The sequence below is a fragment of the Schistocerca serialis genome, chromosome 1 (genome assembly GCF_023864345.2).
Source record: "Schistocerca serialis cubense isolate TAMUIC-IGC-003099 chromosome 1, iqSchSeri2.2, whole genome shotgun sequence".
Taxonomy (NCBI): Eukaryota; Metazoa; Arthropoda; class Insecta; order Orthoptera; family Acrididae; genus Schistocerca; species Schistocerca serialis.
Window position 1 is genome coordinate 569,289,212 of NC_064638.1, and position 24,562 is coordinate 569,313,773.

The 24,562-nt window shown below is 44.6% G+C and overlaps 1 protein-coding gene across 1 annotated transcript in view; it reads left to right on the forward strand.

The window, feature by feature from the left end:
* Nucleotides 1–24,368, forward strand: part of LOC126476178 (uncharacterized) — a 60,544-nt gene extending 36,176 nt beyond the window's left edge. Inside the window, exon 2 of the mRNA XM_050103524.1 lies at nucleotides 22,226–24,368. Coding sequence (XP_049959481.1) covers nucleotides 22,240–23,376 — 1,137 coding nt within the window. The 5' untranslated portion in view covers nucleotides 22,226–22,239 and the 3' untranslated portion in view covers nucleotides 23,377–24,368. The remainder of the gene's footprint in view (nucleotides 1–22,225) is intronic.
* The last annotated feature ends 194 nt before the right edge of the window (nucleotides 24,369–24,562 follow it).

Sequence of the window (24,562 nt, forward strand, 5' to 3'; positions counted from 1 at the left end):
TCATTCGCAATTTCCTGCAAGTTGTATTTTTCACTATTCAGGTACAAATATTTCCTAAAATTTATAAAGCATTGCTCTAATTTTTTCTGTAACTTGCAATAGTCCATACTTACGTAGTAGAGTAGTTTATTGCAGAATCAACTAAGTTATAGAAAAAATATCATTTTTATTAGGAAAAGAAATATAAAAATTAAAAAGTAAGATGTGATATTTTTCCCTGTAATATACATAATAGGTGGAATTAAACAGGTCTAGTACCTCAGCTATCATGTCATGCAAATCTCGTAAAAATTTTGTCTCCTTCAAATATATAGCATTGAATTAAATGGTACCTCAAGTTGAGGAAGCATTTTGGAAAAAAAATGCATCAATTTATTGTAATTTTTTAATAGCCCTAAGCAGGTTCAAAAATATTCAAAATACTTCTAATTTGTTTGGAAAGTGTGCTGCATTACCTGATATAAACAAAAAATCTGTAAAACATATACATTATAAACAGTCCGTGAAAGAAGTAGGTGTTGATATTGAGCCGGAAAAGTACCCTGTATCCTTAAGCGCAATAAGGAGACCAGACCCTAACCACGAAAAACACTGCCCTTTGTAACACCTGCTGCTTCATGCTTGACTGTTGGCGCTACACTTGATGACAGATAATTTTCTCTAGGCATTCGCCAAACAGAAACCCTTCCATCGTATTTCCGCAGCGTATAGCGTGATTCAAAACTCCAAATACTCATTTCCACTCATCCACTGTCAAGTGTCACCGCTCTTACACCATGTCAAGTGCCACATAACACTGGGCACAGAAATGTGTGATTTATAAGTACCCCTCCTTTTTAACTCCCTACGCAGAGCTATTGTTCTATCTGAGTAGCTGGCAGCACTTTGGAACTCACGAGTGATCTCTTCCATTGATCTCAAGCGATTTCTTACAACTCCCTTCGCAATGCTAGACACTGCCTGGTCTTGGTTCAGTTGTGGTTCCTCTTTCGCGTTTCCACTTCACAGTCATATCACACCTATCTTGGGCAGCTTTAGAACGGCTGAAATGTCTCTGATCGATTTGTTTCTCAGGTGACATCCAGTTACCAGTCCACATTCGAAGTGACTGAGCTCTCCTGGGCAAACCATCTGCTGGTGGTGCTTCTTTGCTGACAAAACCATACTCTCCACTTCCTTGTGTACTGGCGGGTCCACCTTTCGTGATATGTAGCGGTCAATTCCACATTTATATAACGATGTTTGGATAATTTTGATGAAATGTTGTACATGCAGATTTCAAAATGGAAAAATTACATCAACCTTCCTCTGATATTATTGAGGTTTACACTTATTACTACTCTGTATTCCTTCTTCACTGGACAGGCAAACGGTAAAGAAGAACTACAGAATCAGATAGTCTAAGAGTAATCCGAGTCTGAGGCGGTAGTTGTCATCACAAGGCAATCGGCGCAGTAAGCGTATCATACGGAGCACCAATGAGAACTGCCGTTCCAGTTTGTCTGTCGTGGCTTCTTCGAGATTTTATGACCTTGATGATCTGTAGGTTTAGCAGTTCGACTGCTTTTCCTATTTCTTCCTTCGTTTGTTGGCTTTTACAAGTCGTTACGGCATTTCTTCTGTGTTGGTCACTTGTTTCTCTTCGTCTCGTGCCGCTAGTGCTTGTTGACGCTACTCGTGCAGCAGATCCGACTCTGGTGGTCGGTCGCCAGTACACCTGGTTTCCCAAGCCACTGACGAGTTGGTTGTCAGAGTTCCGCGCAGCCGCGTGGAATTCCCTCGCTGACTGTCGGATCCCATATTTTAGCAATCGGAATTTCAACAGCCTGGTGCACCTCAGCGGTACTGCAGTCTCGCGGTAGGTGCAACGGAAGTAATAGTGTCTTGTTTTGTATTGTCTGCAATGTCTTCAGTGACGTATCAGCGGTCATTCCCCACACTATGGTTGTGTACTCCAGCACCTGCCTTATAAGTGCTAGGTACACACCACAGTATAACGGCAGTGTCGTCGTGGGGCTTTGTAGGGGTATAACAAGTGCATCCTGCTCAGCGCTTCACCCTTGACCTCCCTGAAGTGTGCTTTCCACGTTAGGAGGCGGTCCAAGGTGATTCCGAGGTATTTGCCAGTGAGGGGCAAGGCTATGGGGTCTCTCATGATCCGCACTGACTGGAGGGCCACCGGAATATTCTTTCTCGTGAAGATCACAGCCCGACACGGCTGCGTTGAACTTCAGCCTCCACTTGGTGGCCCAAGCTCCCAGATCATCGGAAGCCAGGTGCAGTCATTATCGCAACAGGTGGACGCTCAAACTACGCGCAAACTGCGCGGTATAGTCGGCATAGAGCGCAGGGCGGGCTTGCGGCGCCATTGGGATACCTGCCGTGAAAAGACTGTATAACAGGAGGGGGCAGCGGACGGTTTCCTGTGGTACTCCCGCTCGGATGTGGCGGGCTGTCGCCGCCGTCTGCTCGCACGTGGAACGAGTACCCGCTTAGGCAGGACAGGAGCAAGCAGGCGATGGGGGCACTGGAAAATCACGAGTGCCCTGGGGCAGTGCTCCTCGACATCTATAGGGCCTTCGACAGGGCGTGGCACGACGGTGTCTTGTGCAAGCCCCTTGTACTCTGTGTTCCTGTGGCAACAGGAACACAGAGTACAAGGGGCTTGCACAAGACACCGTCGTGCCACGCCCTGTCGAAGGCCCTATAGATGTCGAGGAGCACTGCCCCAGGGCACTCGTGATTTTCCAGTGCCCCCATCGCCTACTCCTCAGTGCCGTTCCCAGTGAAACGCTCGCATGTGTCGGGCAGGTCGGTCACGGGATACAGCCTGTTGACCTGGCTATCGCCTCGAGGGTGTGGCTGCTTTCCGGCGTTTGTATTGTGGCGACCACTGGCAGCTCGCAGCGCCATCGGTGGTGCGGGCGGCAAATATGGATCGACTTCTGACAGCTGTGGTAACTCCATCCGGCTGTCCGAGTCACTTACATCAGATATCTTCCTTGTTACGGTGATCCTGTGTAATACAGCTTCCTACACAAGAGAACTTTATCATTTATTCCATTACTGTCTCAATTCCAATTTCGGCACTGTGCAAGGAGTTATTATCCTCTTCCACGCCTTCGGCTTTTCTTCTTTTACCCTCAATCCACAGTTCTCGCTAATTATGCTGCCAATTTTTGTTTTTCAGTCAGGTCTTCCAAGTTTTCCTTACATCCTATCAGCAGGGCTATATCACCTGCACACAGTAGCATTGGAATTTGTTCCCCTAACACTTTAATTCGTATTGCGAAATATCCTTTCTCTTCTCACATTGCCTCTTCACCATACAATGTGAACAACTTTGCTGATAATCTGCAAGCTTGCCTTACACCCTTACTAACACCAAGTTGTCTTCCTCAACCGTCTTTTTTTTTTTTTTTACTCCTGTTTGGGCTTTATAGATGTTGTATATCATCCTTCTGTCCCCTACAGGATGACCAGAAAGTCCCGTTACTCATGTAATTGTTTCACTGCAACTTTCTTAATACTTACAATTAGTTGTCCAAAAGGTCTGTATGTGCATGATCATATCCCTGCATAACTTGATAAGCATCCTGCAGTTTAACCAATAACTGGTATGTTGAACTTGTTGTTGGACTACTGGCGTAGTGGGGCCATCAGGATCCAGTTTTTTTATTTCAGAATTTGGTGAATGAAAATAAAACAAACTCTTATAATCAATTTATTCTTAATAGTTATTAATACATTGATGGAAAAAAAACGCAATACCAAAATATAATTAAGGTAGATTAATGAGATTTCAAGAATATGTTTGACTAGGTAACACATTTAAGTGATTAACATTGCAAGATCACAGGCTAATGTAAGCGCGAGATATGCCATTGCAAATGTGAAATGCTAGTACATTAACAACTGGTGTAATCGTTAGAATGTTGAATGCAAACATGCAGACCGTACATTCTCGTGACCACCGCTGCCAGCGTTCATGTACAGTGGCTACATTCCTGCCATGTCCTTCTACAGTATCACAGGAGGAAGTCCGCAGCTCGTGGTTTTGTGGTAGCGTTCTCGCTTCCCGCGCACGGGGTCCCTGGTTCGATTCCCGGCGGGGTCAGGCTTTTTTCTCTGCTTGAGATGACTGGGTGTTGTGTGTCTTTCATCATCATTTCATCCTCATTCACTCGCAAGTCACCCTAGTGGCGTTAAAGAACTTGTGGAGCGGCGGCCGAACCGCCCCGCGAGGCGTCTCCCGGCCACCAACGCCATACGCTCATTATTACAGAGGAACATCCAGCTTATTGTAGCTCTATTATACGACCTTGTACAAACTCAGTGACGCGTTGATAATGACGTCTTTCTCGCCTTTAAAGGCATTATTGACTAACGTCAACGCACCGCGTTTCATCTGAAAGTTAACTAACGCTCAATACAGTGTGTATTTAAATAAACTTGATTTGCACCCTTATAGTGGCGCTATTAGATGTAGGGACACGCCTGCCAACTTTGATGTATGTTGCACAACTCCTTCTTGGTGCTGCGATTTTTTTTCCTCAGTGTATCATACAGTGAACGTACTAAGAAAGTGAATTACAATGAATTGCAAATATTTTATTGTTCAATAAATGTTTTAAAATAACAAAAACGCATTGTACAAAGCATTGGTGTTTTATCATCAAAAATTGTTGACATTCAGAAATTATTAATCGGTTATAACAGTAGTAACCACTGCAATGAACTAATGTGTATTGTAAACTACATGAACCAGGAAGTAAAAGAAGCCGAGTAGGGCTTTAAACACAATCCACACAAACACTTTTTGCACAACCACATTATCATATAGTGCCACAACTAATACTGCACACTTTTGTTTTCTGTAGACTGATCTAGTTGTTTCTAACCTCTTCATTTTCCAAAAAAATGGCTCTGAGCACTATGGGACTTAACTGCGGAGGTCATCAGTCCCCTAGAACTTAGAACTACTTAAACCTAACTAACCTAAGGACATCGCACACATCCATGCACGAGGCAGGATTCGAACCTCGACCGTAGCGGTCGCGCGGTTCCAGACTGTAGCGCCTAGAACCCCTTGGCCACTCCGGCCGGCTGCATTTTCCATCTAGTTTTCATTTTCCACTTCGTCACCTAAGTCTGAATGACTGCCACGTTTGCTTCTACAATCTGATGAAATTCTGAGTCATCTTTGCAGAGGAGCTCACGCTCTGTTTCATACAGGATTGACTTCATCCATTTATCGAGTTTAGATCTCTTACCTTTATTTCTTTACGAGAAGGAAGCGCCATTCAATCTAGGATTGGAGAAAACAATTCGTTAGAAAAATATTGTGCTCTGTGTGGTGGGATCAGTCTGTTCACAGCGGAAAGAATAACTGGACTATGGTCAGAAACTTACCTGCTGCCAACAATCACTCTGTTCAGTTGCTCAGAGAACGCTGTCGGAGGGGTACTGAAAAGTGCAGCACTACAGTGTTACAAATATTAAAAACTAAACAAAAACAGAATGCCCTCAGTTTCGTAAGACCCTACCATACCAGTTACAGGTAAAGTCATCGTCCGTTAGTTCATTAATAGCCACTGACCGGAAAGCTCGAAGGCATATGTCCGTCTTCATGTGGAGTTGCATTGTACTCCTTTTAATTCCAAGTTTTGTAGCACGCTTTCTGGTCGACTTGCATGGGGAACGCTTCACTGATGCACTAACTTCAGCACATGGTAACCCTTCCAAGTTGAAAAGCTTTCTTCTCCCACGTGGTGAAAGTCTGGCAACTTGGCGGCGTTCACGAAACCTTCCATCACCTGCGTCATAATTTCGTTGTTGTGTTTCCGTTCATAGACCCACACATTTCTTACTAAGGGCTCCACCAAAGTGAAACCGCTGATATGTGCCACTGTTCTTCAACAAACACAGAAAGGCAGACTACGAATTGGTCCATGCACATACATTATTCCCTTTCTTGAGCAGTCACGTGGCAATTACGCGGAAATGACGTTGCAATTTACGCGAGTAGCACTGCCGCCACATCAGTGAGAAAGATGAGGGATTCAAACCTTAATTATCTTACAAATTACGTTATTACAAGCGTTTATTTCAAGTGTAAAGGACCTTCTAGCGATGCTGTACTTTTACCCCAACGTTCTAAGGACTGAGAATAACTTCACCTGTTACCTTCGTTACAGGTAGCAGATTTAATCTCAAGTGAGATGGTGCAATGGTTACCATATTGGCTTCGTATTCAGGACTGCGATTCATACCACCGTTCAGCAATCCAGATTACACTGAGGTGACGAAAGTCAAGGGATGCCTCGTAATATCGTGTCGGACCTCATTTTTTGCCTCGAATAGTGTAGCAATTCTACAGGGCATGGACTCAGCAAGGCGCTGGAAGTCCCCTTCAGATATACTGAATCATGTTGCCTCTACGGCCGTCCATAATTGTGAAAGTGTTGCGGCTGCAGGATTTTGTGCATGAACTGACCTCTAAATTATGTTCTATAAATGTTCGATGGGTGGCCAAATCATTTGCTCCAGCTGCCCAAAATGATCCTCAAACCAAACAGGAACAATTGTGGCCCAGGGACAGAGTGCATTATCATGCATAAAAATACCGTTGTTGTTTGGGAACATGGCGTCCATGAATGGCTGCTGATGTTCACCAAGTAGCCGAATATAACCATTTCCAATCAGTGATCGGTCCAGTTAGACCAGAGAACACAGTCGATTTCATGTAAACACAGCCCACACCATTATGGAGCCACCACTAGTTTTCACAGTGCCTTGGCCCGTTTCTTTATGGTGTTTGCGCCACACTCGATCCCTACCATCAGCTCTTATCAAGTGAAATCGGAACTCATCTGACCAGGCCACGGTTTGCCAGCCATCTAGGATCCAACCGATAAGGTCACGAGACCAGGAGGGCGCTGCAAGCGACGTCGCCTTTTAGCAAAGGCGTCGGTCGTCTGCTCCCATAGACCATTTACGCCAGATTTCGTTGCACGTTCGTAATACGTCCCACAATGATTTCTGCAGTTATTTCACTGACTGACAACTCCACGAAAACATTGCTGCTCGCGGTAGTTAACTGAAGGCCATCGGCCACTGCGTTGTCCGTGGTGAGAGGTAATGCCTGAAATTTGTTATCTTCGGCACACCCTGGACAATGTGGATCTCGGAATTGAATTCCCTAACGATTTCCGAAAATGAATGTCCCACGTGTTTAGCTCCAACTATCATTTCGTGCTCAGAGTCTGTTAACTCCAGACACCTTTTTACGCGCATCACCTGAGTACAAATGACATCTCCGCCGATGCATTACCCTTTTATACATTGTGTACGCGACTCTACCGCCCATCTGTATATGTGCATATCCCTATTTCACGACTTTTTGTCACTTCAGTGTAATTTTCATGTAGTGTCCCTTTTCACCGCTTGTGCCGCGCTAGTCTGAGCGTTGACTCTGCCTCTAAGTAGGCCTACCTCCTTGTCAGGGTGCTAAACGCTGAGTTTCTCTTGCAGGAGTTTTACGTTTTTCTCATGACGCCTGACCCGATGTTTTAGTCCGCCTCAATAGCTGAGAAGTCAGTGTGGATGCGGAAGACCTGGGTTCGATCCCATGTTTTGACAGGGATTTTTCCTTGGTGCGAGGATTGGTACGGCAGCCTCGACATGCCAATTGACAAGCTGCCTGATGCAGAAGTAGCGTCTCTAAGGTCTGGAAAGTCGGCGAAATGGCTGGGAGAGCGATGTGGTGACCCCGTGCCCGTTCATACCACATCCGTATAACGCAGCATCGCAGAGGATGACATAGCGGCCTATCGACATTCCTTGGGACCTCAGGGCCAGGACAACGACTTTTTTCTTTTACTTAATGTTTTCATCTCAGTTATCACCTATGCGTGATTCCCCGTTTATTTATGAAATGAAGCCAACACGTACATAAACTACTCAAAAAGATTAGCTCGGTGTGTTTTGCACTAGAGGCATCTCTCATTGTGTTGACCTAAAGACAAGAGTGTTACTTATTTAGCATAGTTTCAATCCAAGTGGTGTTATGGAACTATCTTCTCGGCCAGTTCACTTAAAATAGCAGCAGCAAGCATTAAGAATACTGTGTCAAGTTGATAACCGTTCAACTGACAGAAGCCTGTTCAAGAATCTTCGAACTTTCACACTCACTCCCCAATGTATCTACTCCCTAATGACGCTTTTCTTTTTTTTATTTTATTGACAATAAAAATCAGCTTGAGCTGAACTGTGATTTGCACAATGACAATATAAGACACAAAAGTAATGTTCATGTAGACCTTGTCCTATTTTTTAGAGCGGCTCCCAGACAGGCAGTAATATTGCACAATAATTTTGTACAATATTATTGACGTTCTCCACAGGCTGTCAGTAATGTCAATTTTGCTGGCAATAATATTGTGCAATAATACTGTGGTTAGGAATATTGGACACTGCTGCTATGATAATTGCTCTATCTTGTTGCAAGCAAAAAAAAAAAAGAAGAAAAAAGATGGATGATAAACTGACTCAAGGAGCGTCAAAGATCACCCACGAAAAACTTGTTGAGAGAATTGAGACTGAACGAAAAAAAATTCATAACTTTTTGTTTGTTTATGGTCAAGCATTTGCTACATTACTGGAAACGGTTCTTCCTATACATTGGAGTCCCCATATATAGACAATTTCCCGGTCCTCCCTCCATCTCGGATAAATTTCTCCAAACGCCCATATCCCCATCATCAAAAAGTTCCACCAAGTCAACGCTTGTCTTTATATGCTACAATGGCCTTGCTACTCGCTGTTCTTTTGAAGGCTTGAAATTTAGAAGTGATGTTTCACCTTACAGACTTAGTTACGTAGATGTGTCATTTCACTAAAGGGTTATATTCGGGTAAGTAATGTGTACACAGAGATAAATACGTATCTATAATTCTATTCATAACTTAGCATTAATTAATTTTAAAATAAGTCTTCCTTTCTGGTCGTTCTCTTTATTTCCTGATCAACGAGTCATATGATTCATCTTTCATAGCACTTCCGACTTTTTTTTTTTACTCATCTGCCGTAACATTCCACAATGTCGGCAATGGTTTATATACATTTCGATGCTAATAATAATGCTCTTTTGAAAATTAATCCATTCCATTGTGTCACGGTGTTACAGCAACCAGTTCCGAATTATTTCAAAATAAAAACATTCTTGACTGCGAAATTATTTAGTATATCAATGACTCTTTTCACCCTATTGGGACACCATCAGATTGTCTTGAGCACACCAGCTGACTCCTCTGTAGCAGTACAAAATAGGCCGCCGCTTACAAAAAAACACGGCATGAGCCGTGCGCAGCGCAATATCCGTCCAGTAATATTTGCGTGCACGGTAAACGGACACTGTGATACTCGCTGCTCATACTGCAATTATTTTGTAAGCGAGGCCCTATTTTGTACTGCTACAGTGGAGTCAGCTGGTGTGCTCAAGACAATCTGATGGTGCCCCAAAAGGGTGAAAAGAGTCATTGATATACTAAATAATTTCGCAACCAAGACTGTTTTCATTCTGAAATAATGCTCTTTCGGCTTGTTTTGAAGTCATTTTCCACACAACAGCAACAAATCTAACCTCTTTGGTCTGTGTAGCACGCCAGACACTGTCAAGGATATTGTCAGTACTGCCCATAGACGTTACAATATTCCCAGGCAGGGCAATACAGTTCCAAAGTTTTTGATATTCTCAATATATTGCACAACGTTTCCATTTTACTCCTAGACGACCAATATTATTGCGCATCCCGGATATTGTGTCAGTATTATTGACAGTTGAGGGGCCGCTTAGGGTTCATAGTTTAGTTATGTTGTCTGGTGGAAAAATATTCAGCTAGTTCCCATCTGACAGAACGCAAGACACTGGGAATGCCTATCAGTTCAAAAGAAAATTAGAAACGTATCTCATTAGCTGCTCTGTTACCTACATGATAAGTAACAACATTCGTTGTTAAGAAGCATGGCAAGCGGTGGTGTTCTGTAAACAGGACTCAGTATTTACAGATGTAGATACATATTTTCTTTGGAACATATCGTTGTAATCAAGTAAATGTTAAGCTACGAATAGCATACAAACAATACATAATTAGTATAACTGAAGAGGCAACAGCTTTTATCGAAGAATAGCATGAAGCAGTATAGTGATATTTTATACGATATACAGGTTAAGTTTTTGCAGGTTTCTTGTCGTTCGGCATCTCGACCAGTTCCATATGCTTGCAGGTTCTCCTTCTCGGTGGGGTCTGCGGAACACCATGAATTAACAAATGAACTACAACGACATCGATGATAAGGGCCCTAACTGAACAAGCATGCCATCTGAGAGTCTTCACGTCAGAAACGTCTGCAGAATACTCAATTCAGAGTTCTCTTTGAAACCGTTCAGCGAAGATAGTATTCAACATCGTAACTAGATTTAGTTGTGATGTTGAAAAGTGGAGTTACCGATTTGTCCTAGAGAGGAAACGCCGGTCACACATCTAGACCTTCCTTGCTGAAGGTCGTCCGGTAACAATGATGAAATCGAGGGGTATGGTTTAAAAAATGGCATGCAATTTTTTCTTCATATCAAAATTTTGCTACAATCACATGTTGCAAGGAAACCGTAACTGCAGGTTTCCTATGCTGGTCCGTGCATTTCTAAACTGTTCCAAAACGTCCGGGGTGGAACAAACGTCGCTTTTGCGGTATTTTGATCCAACACGACAATAATCCTACTACATTTGTTGAGGAATCTCGAATCCAGACATTTCTAAACCAGAGGTCACAAAAGGACCTCACGGTAACATCCTTGGAAGCTACACTGAGATCCCAAATAATATTTATAAGAATATTTATTATAGAGCGTGTACACAGTTTGCGTGTTTGTACCAGTGCAAACAGCTTTGAAGGAGATTACAAAACGTAAAGGATAATTTTTTGAGAACAGTAACTTACAGTAATTTCTCAAAACACTAGAACAACTCCATAGTTTTCTATGCGTCTTATCTTCCTCACAGTTTATCGTTGCAATTTTTATCTAGCGCACAGCGGAGACATCTACCAATAATGGATCGCTGACGATATTACTTTTGAGAGTTCGCATGCAAAGTGTGGAATGTTTGCAGAGGTGTACTACCGTTTAACGTATTGAGAAAAAACGCTGTAAATAGTCTGAAGTAGATAGCATGCCGCCAATACAGTTCAAAAATAATAACTTCAAGTGTTTCTTCTGCTATAATCGTTACCTTTCGATTCTCAGAGTAATTACGGTTGTTACTTCACGTGTTCCTTATTCTGGTTTTCCGCTTTTATTTTCACATGGTTTATACCCTCCTCATGTCTTGTCAGGAGTTCATTTCTTTAACTACCAACTTAAATTTTAATATTTTTTGTAACACAATTCTCCAATATTTGCACATCTTTTTTCTGTAATTTCGACGTTTGTATCTCACTTGTATAAACCGGTGCCCTCCATAAATCTGCTTCGATTACTCTCTCGTACATCCACGTCTGAAACAAGCAGATTTCTTTTGCATAAGATTGCAGTTCTCATCGGCATTTGATATCTTTCTGGTTTTTTTCTTCCATCTTGCACAATTCTTCCTATCAGTGTTGTTATTTCTGTTTCCATATTCGCTGTTTTACATACGGTATGGAGTTTCATTTTTCGCAAAATACATTTATTTTTTTGTTATCACAGAAGTTTATACTTCTACATCACTATCAGCGAATTGCTATTCATCGTCAAAAAATTGTAAAGCTACCATCAATAAATGCCTTTCTGTAAAGTAAAATGTCGTAATAACCACACTACGTGCGTTTTCAATAAATAGTTTCCTAGTATGTGATCGGATTTATAGAACTTTAGTATCGGCCACCTGCAAAACTGACCAATGCTGAAGATAAGATTGGTAGATCACGTAACTAATGAGGAGGTACTGATTAGAACTGAGGAGAAGAGGAATTTGTGACACACAGCTTTACTAGAAGAAGTGATCGTTTGTTAGGACATATTCTGAGGCATCAAGGAATCATCAATTTAGTATTGGAGGGCAGCGTGGGGGGTAAAAATCGTAGACGGAGACCAAGAGATGAATACACTAAGCAGATTCAGAAGGATATAGGTCGCAGTAGATACTTGGAGATGAAGAAGCTTGTACAGGATAGAGTAGCATGGAGAGCTGCATCAAACCAGTCTGTTGACTGAAGACGACAACAACAACAATGTTCTTGGTGGACGTAGCGAAACACTAGATGTGATGTTACTTAGAGATTTAAAAATTAGAAGGTAGGAGGAAACGACATGAAACTTCTCAAGTCGAGAGGCATGTGATGTTATTTCAGTGATTACAGTATCGAGTCAGATTTACTAAGAACTTGACAGTATTCGCTCACTCGTCAGTATGACGTAGCACCCCGTCTCGTCTGGATGCATGCTCTGATTGGGTTACGAAGGGTGCCATAAAGCCGTTGCATCCTCTCCTCAGGCTAACTGGCCCACTGCTGTTATAACTGGTGCTTATATCCTTGACGGATGGAGCTGACATCCGAGTTATCACGACATATGTTCTGTCAGGCACAGATCTGGCGATCTTGCTAGCCCCGAATACCGGGAGTCCTTCAACATCCCGCTCACAGTTCATAGACACACGTGCTCTCTGTGGGCAAGCGTTGTCCTATTGGCACCCCGATACTGTCACAGGAGAGGTAACACACGAGGATGTAGGATGCCTGTGACGTACAGCTGTGCCATCGGAGGTCGCTCAATCAGTACCAGCAGTGACCAGAAGTCATACCCGATTTCTCCCACACATGACGGCAGGAGCAACACCGCTGTGCCTCTCCAAAACATTGGAAGTATGGGACCTCTCGCAAGGTCGCCACCATACTCGTCAACGTTGGTCATCCAAGGTAGTGCAGAACCGCGATTAATCGCTGAACACGCTCTTCGTCAGCATTCCATGTTTCCCAGTCAAGACATCACTAAAAACGCAGCTGTTTGTGTTTTGGTATTAAAAGCAGCCTACACATGGGGTGCTAATTCCCTAATACAGTTGCTGTTAGCCTTCTACCAATGGTGTGGGATGACACAGAATGTTTCATGGAGCCCATTACTTCTTCTCAGGCGGCAGACGTAGATGTGAAGTAGTTACGATGCGCTTGGTGCATGATACGACGATCCTGCAGTTTGCTGTTCTGAAGTGGTTGACCGGAACCTTAACGATGAGTATGCCTGCTTTCACATTCCCATGCCGCCCAACACCGAGCCATTTTCACATCCAAATGACGCCCCCCCCCCCCTTTCAGGTGTTGATAAAACTGTCATGCATTTACATGTCCTTTACAGTGATCACTCAACAACTGACTTCTCACGCCACTTGGACACTGAAATGCCAAAGAAACTGGTATAGGCACGCGTATTCAAATACAGAGATACGTAAACAGGCAGAATACGGCGCTGCGGTCGGAAACGCCTATGTAAGACAAAAAGTGTCTGGCGCAGTTGTTAGATCGGTTAGTGCTGCTACAACGGCAGGTTATCAAGATTTAAGTGAGTTTGAACGTGGTGTTACAGTCGGCGCACGAGCGATGGGACACGCATCTCCGAGATAGCGATGAAGTGGGGATTTTCCCGTACGACCCTTTCACTAGTGTACCGTGGCTATCAGGAATCAGATAAAATATCAAATCTCCGACGTTACTGCTGCCGGAAAGAGATGCTGCAAGAACTCGACCAACGACGACTGAAGAGAATCATTCAACGTGACAGCAGTACAATCCTTCCACACATTGATGTAGATTTCAGTTCCACGCCATCCACAAGCGTCAGCGTGCGAACCATTCAACGAAACATCATCGATATGGGCTTTCTAAGCCGAAGGCCCACACGTGTAACCTTGACGACTGCACGACACATAGCTTTACGGCTCGCCTGGGCCCGTCAACACCGACATTGGACTGTTGATGACTGGACACATGTTGCCTGGTCGGACGTGTCTCGTTTCAAATTGTATCGAGCGGATGGACGTGTATGGGTATGGAGACAAACTCATGAATCCATCGACCGTGCATGTCAAGTTGGTGGAGGCACTGTAATGGTGTGGGGCGTGTGCAGCTGGAGTGATATGGGACCCCTGATACGTCTAGATACGACTCTGACAGGTGATACGTACGTAAGCATCCTGTCTTATCAGCTGCTTCCATTCGTGTCCATTGTGCATTTCGACGGTCGTGAGAAATTCCAGCAGGACGATGCGACAACCCACACGTTCAGAATTACTTCAGAGTGGCTCCAGGAACACTCTTCTGAGCTTAAACACTTCCGCTGGCCACCAAACTCCCCAGACATGAACATTATTGACCATATCTGGGATGCCTTGCAACGTGCTGTCCAGAAGAGATCTCCACCCCCTCGTACTCGTACGGATTTATGGACATCCCTACAGGATTCATGGTGTCAGTTCCCTCCAGCACTACTTCCGACACTAGTCAAGTCCTTGGCACATCATGTTGCGGCACTTCTGTGTGCTCGCGGGGGCCTGACACGGTATTACGCAGGTGTACCAGTTTCTTTGGCTCTTCAGTGTATATCCTACCAGCTTTGGTAACAACATTAAACACGAACAGCACTAATGCACTCTGTGGGGCGTTGTACCTATCGCAAGAACTGCATTTCTAATTATTTACATACCCGCCGATGGTGTTTAAGTGTGCTAAGTTACACTGATATCCGACCATGTCCTAGTTGTCTTTACCTTTTCTGCCAAGTAGTGTAGAAACGCCGATCGAAAGCTTTTAGGTTCTCCCTTTCCTCTTAGCAACTTAGGCCAAGAGCGCCCATGCTGTAGTTTGTAGGGTGTTGGGGGCAGGGGGGGGGGGGAGACTAGACCTGGAGATGTGGACTGTGTTTAATATTTTGGATGTCGAGAGAATTATATTATGAACGTGGACACCGCTAAAGTCATCGATGCTTTCCATGGGCCTCCTGTAAGTAGCCATAAAAAAGTTCAAATGGTTCAAATGGCTCTGAGCACTATGGGACTTAACATCTGTGGTCATCAGTCCCCTAGAACTTAGAACTACTTAAACCTAACTAACCTAAGGACATCACACACATCCATGCCCGAGGCAGGATTCGAACCTGCGACCGTAGCAGTCGCGCTAAAAAAATTCCAATTGCTACCCTGTTAAAAATCTAAACCTACTTAATATGGACTTTTAAATCAATTTCTTGAAAGAAAAGCACGTGACTAGTCTATATGAGGGACGGCGGCGCCGGCTTGCTCCCAGGCATGGGCGCCCTTGCCCTCGACCCAGGTCACCTGGCCAGTAAGTAAATCCAGCCCTGGGTGTGAGCTCATTATTATACTGGATAAACCACTTCATGAAGCAAAGCTGTGACACGTGGCGTCACAGCCTCCATTGTATATCGGGTTAAGCTATGAAACTTTTCTGCTGAACTGGAGACATTAAATTACTGTCTACTAATACTACCAGACACTGTTTAGGTTTAGTTTATAGATCAATTAATGAATCACTTGATAATCACAAGGACAAGCACTACTAACGACTCGGAATAATCCTCGCCAATGAGGTGTGTCCGCCAAAGCCCTTCATAGTTTTCTATCCAAGAGCACCTTTGAGTAATCTCTCTAATTCAGTATTGAGCTCATTAATTGCTGACTGTGGAGCTCAATCTGTCTGTTATGTTTCAGTTACAGGCGTTCTGCAAGAATAAGTGTTTATAGTATTTAATTATTGAGGATATCTGTGTTTTTCTTGGGGTGCTCTCTTCTGTGTGTCACTGTAAGTATGGATTGGCTGAATGACAGCGCTTATCGCTGTGGGTCTCAATCCATGCGTCAGTGCACATTGTGATTCATCACTGAAAAATACGTAATCAAGTACGTCGTCTTCCTGCTTCGTCATTTAAGCTGCGAATTTTGCGTGTAAGTTTTATTGTCTAGGCTTTAAGATTTGTAACAACTATAAAGGATATGGATACAGTTGCAAGCGTTTCTTTACAGTCCTTCACGCAGATGCTGAGTGGTCTGCAAGGGTGGCGCATGGGGTGGAGTGTGGGGTACAGAGTTTTTATTCATTACAGAACTCTCATATGCTTCTGAAAGTGAGAGGGTAACTGTTAATTCCCTAGGACATAGTAAGATTTTTGTGTCACCTATAACATTTAGTTCTTATGGCATGACACATCCAGAAACAGATGAACTCATTTATGTAGAAAATGGCAATTTTAGTATTTTGCCGCCCACCCCCTGCCATGGCCGCACTTCTGCTAACGGCCGTGTGCAGATGTGACAAAGACTACTACTCCACGGTTAGTCCTGTTAACTGATTTAAGTTTATTATGTGTGTGTGAAATGTGCGATTGAGATACACCGTATTGTTCTATACTGTTCTCTTTGCGAAGACTCAGAGCACTGATGCTGCTGTTAATGGAACATAATAGGGCAAGAAAATTGTACTGTAATTTCAGGTTTAATCTTTGCAACCTGCAAAACACACAAAGCTTCGTGTACAGTAGACGCCACCTTCACTCCTAGCACTTTCGAGCAGCAAATTGATGAAATTACGTTCATATGAACAATTTAACTAACATATTTGTTCTTTCATTCCACGTTGTGTCATTACTTACACCGCTTTCAAGAGGTATACCAAATAATTAAAACTTAGTTATTCTCTTTGAAACACCTTGTTCATTTCATCATCTAAGCATCGTTAATGATCAGAACAGCTTCCACCGTTGGCATGTAGCCCATTAGCAAAGGAAGTAGTGTACAAAACATTCATTCGATCAATACTTGAACATTGCTCGTCAGTGCGAGATCCGTACAATTGGTAGAGGAAATAAAGAAGATCCAAAGAAGAGCAGCTCGTTTCGTTACAGGTGCATTTGGCAAGCGCGAAGGTGTCACAGAGAAGCTCAGCCAGCTCCAGTGGCAGACACACAAGAGAGGCGTTCCGCATCAGGAAATGGTCTCCTGTTAAAGTTCCGAGAAAGTAGGTCCCTAGAGGAGTCAAAATTTAGGTTGTTCCCCATGCGTATACTTGCGACAAGACCATGAAGGTAAAATTAGAGAGATTCGAGCCCACACAGAGGTTTACTAGCAAATTTGTTCCCGCAACCATACACGACAGGAACAGGAAAAGTGGGAAGCACAGCGGTACACAAACCACCCTCCTTCACATACCAGAAGGTGGTTAGCGGAATATAAGTCAGGCAGATCATTGTGACCACCTACCTAATAGCCGGAATGTCCACCTCTGGCACGGTTAACAGCGGCGACGTGTCATGGTATAGAAGCAATGAGGTCTTGGTAGGTCACTGGAAGGAGTTGGCACATCTATACACACAAGTCACCTAATTCTGCTAAATTCAGACGAGGGGGACGATGAGCTCTGATGCCACGTCCACTCACATCCCAGATGTGTTCGATTCGGTTCAAATCTGGCGAGTTAGGGGGCCAGTACATCAGCTGGAATTCGCCACTGTGTTTCTCGAACCACTCCATCACATTCCCGGCTTTATGACACGGCGCATTATCTTGCTGAAGAATGTCACTGATGTCGGGAAACATGACCGTCATGTAGGGGTGTACGTGGTCTGCAACTGCTGCATCATGGTGCCTTGCACGAGCTCCACTGGACTCATGGATGCCCACGTGAATGTTCGCCCTAGCATAATTGAGCCGCCGCCAGCTTGTCTCCGTCCTGCAGTGCAGGTGTCAAGGAGATGTTCCCCTGGAAGACGACGGATTCGCGCCCTCTCATTGGTATGATGAGGGTATCGGGATTCATCAGACCACGCAACGCTCTGCCACTGCGCCGACATCCAGTGACGATGGTCACGTGCCCTTATCAGTCATAGTTGCCGATGTCGTGGTGTTAACATTGCCACATGCATCGGTCGGCGGCTGAGGAGGCCCATCGTTAGGACTATTCCATGCACTTTGTGTTCAGACACACTTGTTCTCTCCCCAGCATTAACGACTGATGTTAGTTCCGCCACAGTTCGCCGCCTATCCTGTTTTACCAGTTTGCCCAGCCTACGACTTCCAACACCTGTAATGAGGAGTGGCCGCCCAACCCCACGATATCTGGACGTAATTTCCCCATTTGTTGAAGACACTAACCACGGCACTCCTCGGACACCCAATAACTCACAATCTGCCCTCGGTCAGACTCAGATAGATCGCGAGCCTTCCCCATTCTGCACACGATAGCACGCTCACTTATACCACATGCACTGTGCTTGTGTCTGACTAGCAGTCATTCCTAGACAGGTGGCGCTGCTGTCGCCTGGACAGGCGATTATATCGACAGTAGGTCGGTGGTCACAATGTTCTGACTGATATGAGTAGATGTATATGTACAGTACATTTTTGTTGTTTCTTTTCCCTCTGTAACCGGAGGAATGTTGGTGACAGGAGGCAGTGAGAGTCTCTCCGGCGCAACCCGTGCATTTCCATGTGGGGAGGTCGCTGAAAAACGGGCAGCTAAGAGTTATAGTGACTAGATAATTTTCTGCTGTGCAACCAAGCGATTTTTATCCAGGCAACAGAACACAGCTGATAATCTCGGTCCATCGTAATGCTTTGTCGGCCAGAACTCTGGGGCGAATTTCTAAATTATTACTGCCTACGAATGTGACTGTTTTCGACTATCAACTGTGCTCTGAAGTGTGACAAATTTCATAAAAGTTAATCAACTCAATGACAGTGGATAAGCCGTTAACTGCCATTATGCTCTTACGTTCTGTTGAAAGGAAAAACACAGTGCAGAAATATTTTGCGCCTGGTAAGGAGCGAACTGAGACATCTATGGACTCAAATGGGTTCTACTTTGAAGGTGACCAGACTTCTTCTTCTACTACTTCTTCTTACTCTTTCCCTACGCATATCGAGTCGTCATTCTTGGTAAGTCTTCTCCATTTTCCCCGATCCCACACTTCCTTTTCCCTAAGATGTTTCTCTAAGTCCTTGCGTACACAATCCATCTTCATCTTCTTCTTCTACTTGCTCTGTCATGTTGCATTACCATTTCTACAGTTCTCTTGTCAACTTTTCATAACTCGTCCATAGTATTGCAGTCTACCTTCTTGAACCTTCTTTCAAATGCCCGTCATTTTAACGCTACCTCTTATTCTCTCGTTTCTGACCTTATCGGTTCTGGTGACGCGATAAAATCTTCTTAATAATCTCATTTCAGTAGCCTACATTACCTTACAATGTGCCTTAATTTGTGCCCATGTGTCTGCTCCATACAGCACTGCAGGTCTCAGTGCTCACGTGTACACCATTCCTTTAGTTTTGACATTAATGTTTCTGTCTGACAATACATCTGACGAGGTTTTCCAGTTCATTCAAGTTACCTGCACTTTTCGGACTATTTAAAAAAAAATGTCCAAATGTGTGTGAAATCTTATGGGACTTAACTGCTAAGGTCATCAGTCCCTAAGCTTACACACTACTTAACCTAAATTATCCTAAGGACAAACACACACACACCCATGCCCGAGGGAGGACTCGAACCTCCGCCGGGACCAGCCGCACAGTCCATGACTGCAGCGCCTAAACCGCTCGGCTAATCCCGCGCGGCGGACTATTTCCATATCTGAATTGTCATCATTGCATACTGTTATTCTAAGTAGTTAAAGCTACCTACATTCTTCCAGTTCTGTCTGTACAACTGGATTGTTTCTTCTCCTGTCCTCCTAGGAACATGTCCTTCGTTTTCTTCCTCTTGATTTTTATCCCTCTGTCTTCCGAAGCTTTTCGCCAACTTTCCAATCTAATTCCAGCTCGTCCTTCTTAGTGCTACTGAACACTGTATCATCTACGAACATCAGAAACCAAAGATATTGTTCCCTTACAGCTTCTTATAATACATTGATGACCAGACTGAAAAGTGACCAGCACTGGTTCAACAGATTTGGTAACTATACATTTGTTGCATCAGTCTCGTTTCTTTTTTGCACGTTCTCTTAGTCGATATTTTTCGACAGAGCTCATGAACAAATCTGTTGTAAAATGCTCATCCAATTCCATTGATTTTGATTAAACTTCTCTCGTGCTAATACGCTATTACAGACAGATCGTTAACAACACGAACTATCTCGTTTCGTTTCGATGGAAGCAGTATATTTCCGAAATCTGACACTTGCCTAACACGACTTCATTTGGTACAGTCAAAGACTATCATGGGCTATAGTCGTTCTGTTACTTCGGCCTTGTATTACATACACACATCAAAAAACTTATGCATCACCTCGGTTCTGAGAGTTCCCGAACCTGTACAGGAATTTTGAATAGAGACCAACATAACCATCATTTCTGCCCTTTTTATTGCTCATGAACACCACACATTGCATGTTGTACCACCATACAGCGAGGTCTTCAGAGGTGGTGGTGGTGCAGATTGCTGTACACACTGGTACCTCTAATACCCAGTAGCACGTCCTCATGCATTGAAACATGCCTGTATTCGTCGTGGCATACTATCCACAAGTTCATCAACGCATTGTTGGTCCAGATTGTCCGATTCCTCAACGGCGATTCGGTGTAGATCCTTCAGAGTGGTTGGTGGGTCACATCGCCCATAAACAGTCTTCTGTGTATCCCAGGGATGTTCGACAGGGTTCGTCCGGAGAACATGCTAGCCACTCAAGTCGAGCGATGTCATTGTCCTGAAGGAAGTCATTCATAAGATATACACGATGGGGGCGCGAATTGTCGTCCATGAAGACGAATGCCTCGCCAGTACGCTGCCGATAAGGTTGTATTATCAATCGGAGGAGGTATTCACGCATCGTACAGCCGTTACTGTGCCTTCCGAGACCACCAGCGTCGTACGTCGGCCCCCCATAATGCCACGCCAAAACAGCAGGGAACCTACACCTTGCTGCACCCGCTGGACAGTGTGTCTAAGGCGTTCAGCCTGACCGGGTTGCCCCCAAACACGTCTCCGACGATTGTCTGGTTGAAGGCACATGCGACACTCATCGGTGAAGAGAAAGTGCTGCAAATTCTGAGCGGTCCATTTGGCATGTTGTTGGGCCCATCTGTACCGCACTGCATGGTATCGTGGTTGCAAAAATGGACCTCGCCATGGACGTCGGGAGTGAAGTTGCGCATCATGCAGCCTACTGCGAGTAGTTTGAGTCGTAACACGACGTCCTGTGGCTGCACTAAAAGCATTATTCAACATGGTGGCGTTGCTCAGGGTTCCTCCAAGCCATAATCCGTAGGTAGCGGTCATCCACTGCAGTAGTAGCACTAGGGCGGCCTGAGCGAGATACGTCATCAACAGTTCCTGTCTCTCTGTATCTCCTCCATGTCCTAACACATCAGTTTGGTTCACTCCGAGACGACTGGACACTTCCCTTGTTGAGACCCCTTCCTGGCACAAAGTAACAATGCGGGCGTGATCGAACTGCGGTACTGACCGTCTAGGCATGGTTGAACTACAGACAACACGAGCTGTGTACCTCCTTCCTGGTGGAAGGACTGGAACTGATCGACTGTAGGACTCCCTCCAACTAATAGGCGCTGCTCATACATGGTAGTTTGCATCTTTGCGTGGGTTTGATGACATCTCTGAACAGTCAAAGGGACTGTGGCTGTGATACAATATCCACAGTCAAGGTCTGTCTTTAGGAGTTCTGGGAACCGGGGTGATGCAAAACTGTTCTTGATGTGTGTATTACATACAACGAACGAAACAAACACTGTTCCATACCATCCCCATGGAGGCTGCCGATACTGTTACTGAGCGAGGTGAGGCAGTGATTACGACAATGGACTCGCAGTTTGGAGGACGTTGGTTCAGGTCCTTGTCTAACCATCCAGATTTATGTAGCCCGTGATTTCTGTCTATCTATTAACCCAAATGTGAGATTGGTTTCTTTAAAAATAACACGACCGATTTCCGCCTGTGTTCTTTCCCCAATCCAATTTTCTTTTCAGTCTGTAATGACATCATCGTCGTCTTTCCTTTCCACAACTTTCAGTGTTATCTGCGAGAAAGTTACTGCTAACTTTTGACGTGATGAATGAGTATATTCTTGTCCGTTATGAAAACCAGTAGTATGTTCGTACATCATTATTCTTACTATCGTGTCGGTAAAAATTGTTAACTGCAATTTTTTTATCTTTCTTTCCAGATTATACAACAGCCATGGATCGAGGACCAACATCCATACACAGGATGCCTCCAGAGTTGACACAGAAGATATTTTCATACTTGCCAGATGACGACCTTGTCAACTGCGCTTTCCACGTGTGCAGAAGATGGAAGGAAATAGCAACCTGCACCAAACTGTGGGGAACGCGGAAGCTATGTGTGAGAGACAAAAACCTCGGATCTCAGCTGTCAGATCTGCTGTGGAACACTGCCTTGTTGCGTTTCTTCTGCGTCAAGAAAGCGAGCGCTTTTCGCGCCAAGTACAGCGGTGGCAACCTCGTGGTGAATAATGGCCCAGTCAACAGCTCCGCCGACCTCAGTCTGGCCCAGTTCAAGGCGTGTGCCTTCATGAGTCACGTCAAGAGTGTAAAAATGGAGGACGACATCCTCGTCATGTGTCTAGGTGACCCAGAGGACAGGCCCACTCCCCGCAAGGAGATCGTATGCAAGCCAAAGAATGTTACGGCTCATAAATCGTGCAACGTTAAGCCGGAGGAGCACAAGAACTGCCTGTTCGAGGGTTCGGTGAGTGGGTCGAAGGTAGGAGACGTCGTGGTGGTTACCAGACTGGGCCCGCCTGAGCAGAGTGTGTACAATCCTGGTCCCGCGCCTCCCAAAGCTCCGGAGGTCCACAAAAAGGACGAAAGCGGCCCGAAAGAGAAGCCGAAGTACTGTGGCTTTGGGGACGAGGCCCTGGCCACGGTGTTCAGCTGCTGTCCCGCATTGGAGAGCCTCGACCTGTGGGGACTGCAGCTGTCGGACAACACGCTGCAGCTGCTGGCGCTCTGCAGGCAGCTAACGGCCTTCAGGCTGGCCAAGTGCACCGGAGTGACGTCACTGGGTTCGCTGGCGCGCTGCAGAAAGCTGTCCCACTTGACTGTGGACACCTGCCCAGACCTCGGGGCGGCCGCGCTGCGGCAGCTCGCCCAGATGCCCAGCCTCGAGTCCATCGAGCTGTACGAGTGCGACATGTCTGGCTTCCCGTTCGCGCAGATCGTTCCTGGCCTGCCACTGCTCTCAAGCATCACCATCGTCAACTGCAAAGGTTTCAGCCAGAAGGATCTGTCCCTCTTCGACAGAGAAGACTTGGACCTTACCATAGAGTTTGCGCAGAATGCAGCAGATCCTTAGATTCTATCATGTCCACGAAACACTGCATATGTAAGTGAGTTGAGGCTAATAACACACACTGAGTGTGCAGTGTCTCATTTCATTTTTCTGGTGTTCTTGAGTGCGTTAATGGGCTTGGACTCACCGCCTGACCTTTTCGGCTGTGATTGTATCAGTGGTGGCCAAGAGAACTACAAGGAGTCGAGAAATCTATTTTCGATAACTTAAGGGACTCAAAGGCACGGTCCTGAACCGGAAACCTTAACGAGTACAACCTCGCTGCAGGGGGCTTCAAACGCCTCTACCACGCAGTGGGCTGTACTTGCAAAGTTCTCAGTTCTCAGATGTGTAATAAGCCACTGTGCAGGGAAAATAATGGTATTATTTTTTGTGTTGCTATAGAGATTAAAACATTTTTGAGTACCTAGCTCTAGACTTCAACTAAAAACTAAATTACTTCATTAGTTTCAAATGAAGCAATATGGTTCCAGAGACCTTTTCATGCCTCAGACATCTGTGATGTATATATGCAGACTGAAGGACGAATGAAAATTTCTATCAAGTCCTGGATTCGTATCTGGGTTTTCTGCTCACTTGACAAATGCGCTGATCACTACATCACCTCGGTACAGTCGCCCTGCACTACTGCACAGGTTAACTTGGCACACCTCCCTTCACAATCTAAGTGGGCTGAGGCGTGAATGGGAATGTCGATTGAGAAGAGAGGCATGAATACTCTGTACAGTTTTGCAAATCCCCTGAACCAGCGAGGCGTAGTGACTAGTGCATCAGACCTGTGAGCAGGAGACCTCGGTTCGAATCCCAGTATTGGTACAAATTTTCATTCATCTCTTGGTCTGCATATACACATTTAGTATTTTCGTCAGATTTGTTTCCCAAATATTGTATCCGCTAGTGTTTCCATAAGCATTTTTAAAAATTAATGGAGTAATTCTTAGCGAAATTACTTAGGGCAATGTTAATGGAAAATAAAAAGTGTACAGAGTCTTAAATAGTTTCCTTTTTTAAATACATCCTTTAATACATCATTATTTTTGTATAAAAATGAATAAGTAAGAGGTATTGCCCAAATTACAGCAGTAGGGGGCAGCTAGGAAGAAAATGGAAACGAACAAACAACTGAGAACTGGTACAAATTGATCCGCAACTTGTAACGGAAACCGATGTTCTCGGATGTCGAATTCGA